This window comes from Sus scrofa, chromosome 1 (assembly GCF_000003025.6).
Source record: "Sus scrofa isolate TJ Tabasco breed Duroc chromosome 1, Sscrofa11.1, whole genome shotgun sequence".
NCBI lineage: Eukaryota > Metazoa > Chordata > Mammalia > Artiodactyla > Suidae > Sus > Sus scrofa.
Genome location: NC_010443.5, coordinates 214,451,190 through 214,456,095, shown reverse-complemented (window position 1 = coordinate 214,456,095; position 4,906 = coordinate 214,451,190). Strand labels below are relative to the sequence as shown.

Sequence of the window (4,906 nt, the reverse complement as noted above, 5' to 3'; positions counted from 1 at the left end):
AGGAGATCCTGCTGAATAGCATTGAGAACTTTGTCTAGATACTCATGTTGCAACAGAACAAAGGGTGGGGGAAAAGAAAAATGTAATTGTAATGTATACATGTAAGGATAACCTGACCCCCTTGCTGTACAGTGGGAAAATAAAAAAAATTAAAAAAAAAAAAAAAAGAATACACTTCAAATGAAAAAACAATTTTGAACCACAAATTCTAACTAACCAATTTCTTTGGCGGGGGGGATTATTCCCAACTGCCTATAGACAAAGTAGAACAATACTTTGCTCACACCTAGTTAAGAGACTCCAAGTGGGAAAAACCAAACACACTTGGGCAATACAGCTAATAAGTGAGCAAATTTATTTGGAAAAAGCTCTTAATTTGTTTAAAGATTCACACTAATTCAAATTTTGGGAAAGACGGTAAAATTACATTATAAAAGTTTAAGAGTTATTCTGTGTATCCAGTAAGTCAAGCCAAGGAAAGTGAGATTTTACAAGCAAGTTAGATTTATGTAATTTGGGTTTAACCTAAGAAAATGCTAGGATCATAGCTGTCCATCGATAGAATGGCTTGCCTTTGAAAGCAGATAGTAACTTGTCTTCACTGGTATTTCAGTGGATGACCATGTGTCAAGGGCCCTCAAGAAAGTACCCTTCTTTGGGTCCTCTCTGGTCTAACTTAAACTTCTAAATTCACTAACATCACATAATTGAATTGTACATTTTCATAAAAATACCGTTTTGTCTAGTTTATATCGAAATGTCTTTCTTCTCAAATATGTGTGTATATACATACATGAATGCTGATGTAGACAATGCAAGAAACTCATTTGTGAGGCTTAACAGTCTTGGCACTTCTATGTAATACCAGAAAAACAACCCTCAAGGTACTTTACTTGCTCAACATATCATTCAAAATTTACACATTGTGATTGGCAGCTGAATTTAAGAGCTTTCTGCTTTGAAAAACAGCTACATATAACTTTAGAGAGAAGCCACAGTATTTCAGAAAGAAAGAAAAAAATGGTAGGAAGCACACTCCTCTTAGAAATAAATTATGTAATTTTAAGTCCTTATCTCAAAAATACCTCAATTTCATCATAGCAACTTTGCCAGTGCTTGTGAAAAAATAAACAAACCCAACAAAAAACAAATGCTTTGAATTTCTCTCAAATATTTTGGTATCAAGTTTTTTTAATGCTTATTTTTATGATTATCTAAATGTTTCATAAAGGTTATTAATTCTTGCTTCTTAGGAACCATTCTAATTCTGAAAGATAAAAACAAGCCCTAATTCCATCAGTGACTTGCCAAATGACCTTGGGCAGATCACTAGGATTATGGTTTTTTTGTTTGTTTGTTTTTTGTCTTTTGTCCTTTTAGGGCCCCACCTGTGGCATATGGAGGTTTCCAAGCTAGGGGTCTAATTGGAGCTACAGCTACCGGCCTACACCACAGCCACAGCAATGCTAGATCCGAGCTGCGTCTGCAACCTACACCACAGCTCAAGGCAATGCTGGATCCTTAACCCACTGAGAAAGGCCAAGGATTGAACCTGCAACCTCATGGTTTCTAGTCAGATTCATTTCCACTGCGCCATGACAGGAACTCCCGGATTCTGTTTTTGAAGATTCACTTACCAGCAATAAAACACCTGATAAGCTAGGAAACTCCATAACGTGATAGATGGGACAACTCCCATGAAGTATGAGCAGTACACAGGTAGAAGTTTTATGTACTTCTGCATGATGCTTGTTTAGGGTTAGGTTGATAGTAAGTATTGACCTAATTATGGGAGAAGTAAAAAGAAGTATTGAAATAAGTTTAGCTCACTTTATCATTTGGTTTATCATTTCCTCTCCTTCCCAGATAAGACACAGAACTTCCTCTCTTCTCTGAGGGATTTATTGGTCCCTGTGGAACCTGAAAAGAAAGCCACAAACATTCATGGCCCTTGAATGACAACCCATGTTTGTCCTTTCAGTCTTGCAATATATGCTGGATTGAAGTCTGTCAATGTCCATGTGTCTGTCCACAACATCCATAAGAGCCATGCTTGCTCTGTGTGTCATGATGACACAGATGACAAATACACCGGTGGTATTTTCAACCAGCACGGAAGGCCTTCCCTTTGGGGTCTGACAGGATGATTACACCCCAACAAGCAATGTCTAGGGAAAAAAAACAACAGTACTTTATAAGTTATGTTGCATTTCAGTTTACCAAGTGTTTTTATATGTCAACTTACTTAATCTTCACAATATTCCTTGAAGATACAATTACCATTATATGGAATACCTGCTGTGGCACAGTGGGTTAAGAATAGTCCAACTGTATCAGCTCAAGTTGCTGCAGAGGCCTGGGTTCAATCACCAGCCCAGCACAGTGAGTTAAAGGATCTTATGTTACTGCAGCTATGGAGTATGTAAGGCTGAGGCTCGGATTCAATCCCTGGCCCAGGAATTTCCATATGCTGAGAATGCAGCCATTTAAAAAAAAAAAAAAAAAAAAGGCAAGCAATTACCATTATATTTTTCTTATATAAGAGGAAAATCGAGAGAGAAAAAAAAAATCCTTTCATTTCCCCAAAGCAAGAAAGGGACTAAAAGGTAATTGATCTGTCCAAGTAGTTAAGAGATCTGCAAACCTAAAATTCTATCCATTCACTTGGTATGATCAGCTACAAGAATCACTACATTTTACTGGAAGACATTTTGACTGTCACTTGATCTTGCTACAAATAAAGACCATGGGCCACAATACCCAGGGAAAGACCTAGTACGTGGCTTTGATTCCAAGGTCAAGTGCCCTCAGGCTTTTTTTCACAATCTAGAAACGAGCATGGGTTTTGTTGATGGATAAACCTGGGATCAAGGGCTAGGTGTGTCACACCTGGGTGTCCCTTCTTTGAACATATTTCTTACTTCTCGGTGCCTTGGATTCTTCAATAAGAAAATGGACATCTATACGCATACCATCTCTAATAGCTCTTGTTAGCATTAAAAACATTGAGGCTAATAAGAGTTCTTAAAAGTTACTGTGATTTAAGAAGAAAAAAAAAAGAAAACATCTCAATAACTTCTTCCCGCTCCGCATCTTACCGGGAGGTTAGGAAGTGTCTCCCCCCACGTGACCAACCCGGGCGCCCGCCCACGAGGGTGAGCCTCTCTGCCCCACTCCCCATGCCCAAGGGTAGTGCCCAGACTCTCACTGATGCCGAAGACCATCTGCGCAATAGTCCCTGGACTCGGGGAGTATCCCAGCTTCAAGGGCTTCCTCGCGACCCAGTACACGTACCCGCCCGCCCCTATCAGCCCCGACCCGGAAAGCACGCGACAGCTCCAGCAGTTTTTAAATGGAGAGTCTTGCGCTGGAGAGGTCGGCTCTCGGGATGCTGTGATGGGCGCGGGCTTGGCGGAGGAGGCGGCCTCAGGAGGCACAACGACCTTGGCGGTTCAGAAGGCTGGGAAAGGAAAGAACCCATGTTGAGGAACTCGGCCTGAGCCGTGGGAGCTTTCGCGAGAACTGACGTAAAAGGGGGTGGTCTGAAAGCAGCGCTTATGCGCCGTACCGGAAGAAGTGTGAGGGCCGCTGGGAAATGTAGTTCCTACCTGCCTCAGGAGGGGAAAAGATGGCGGGACTTTCCCTCGGTCGTCTTTTGCAGCGAAAACCGTGGTTTTATGCGAGGCCAACTTTTTTCCCCTTAGTCGTTTTAGGAGATTAGCCTAAATATCTCAACTCTCAATCTCCTTAGAGGAAAAGTCTGGGCTTCTAAGTGTTCTGTCTAACACGAAATGTGAGACCTCTGGCATGTCACTTCACCTGACTGGAGGTGTTTGACACAAAGGAGTTAGTGTTAGGGCTTAACTGTATGCTAGACACTTTGCCAAGCGATTATCTGCATTATGCCATTTAATATTCCTAACCCAACACGTTTATCGATTTCCAGATATATCACAAAACCGGTTAGATTACACAGCCATTGTTGAAACCATCGTTTTTATGAATATAAAATAAAATTTCTTAAATGCTACCGGTACAAAATGAGCAGGGACTACACAAGTACAACACAGGTATTAAAATGAGTTTGAATTACCTGCATAAATACTTTCAATTTCTCTTTAGCATTTTTTTTTACGTTACAATCTCAGTTTTGTCAGACAGGGTGGTGTTTCTGGTTTGAGAGCTCTGGAGAAAATTCAAGTCAAAATTAGTCTAATGGATTTGCGGAGTTAATAACAGGATCTGTTCTTGGTGGTTTACGTTCTTATCCTCTCCAAGCATGGACTTTTGATTCTGACTGCTTCTTCGCAATTCCTCTTGGATATCATCCACTCCTGCATCCTACATTTTCTTTGGGCTTTGTATTGGGTTGGGCATGTATTTCTTTCGCTAGGTTGTTCTCAGGATTACTGGTAAGAAAAAAGGGAATTTAGAGTTCAGAGTTTGTTTCTGTTAGAGGACATGTGTGAAAGCAAGGTTAACTTCATGCTTGAACTTTTCTCCTTTATAATGGCCTAAAAAATGAATATGATAAAAAATAAAAATTCACTATTAACCTTCTAAAATGAGGTGTGTTTGAGGGGAAATCCAAAAAAAAAAAAGGCAAAAATAAAGATTTGTTTAAATAGGAGAAAATAAAATAGAGTACTAGGTTGGCCTGCTGCTTAATTTCATATATATCTCTCCATATATTATATAGCAGAAAGACAGAGGTTTGGGAAATTTGGTGTTGTACCTGGCTCTGTCGTTATGAGTCAGCCATATGACATAGAGTCCATTATTTATTCTCTTTGGTCTGTATTTACCTCATATTTAAAATAAGGAGATTTGAAATAGGAGATACCTCATATTCTTTCCTGACATCAAAATTCTATTATTTATTAGTAATATCTCTTTAGATAACATT

At 39.6% G+C, this 4,906-nt stretch overlaps 1 protein-coding gene across 1 annotated transcript; it reads right to left on the bottom strand.

The window, feature by feature from the left end:
* On the bottom strand, nucleotides 1,817–3,496 carry TMEM261 (transmembrane protein 261). The gene is given in 3 exon segments (XM_001926626.4): nucleotides 1,817–2,168; nucleotides 3,209–3,449; nucleotides 3,452–3,496. Coding segments are annotated over 3 exon segments (336 nt in total). The 5' UTR covers nucleotides 3,482–3,496; the 3' UTR covers nucleotides 1,817–2,103.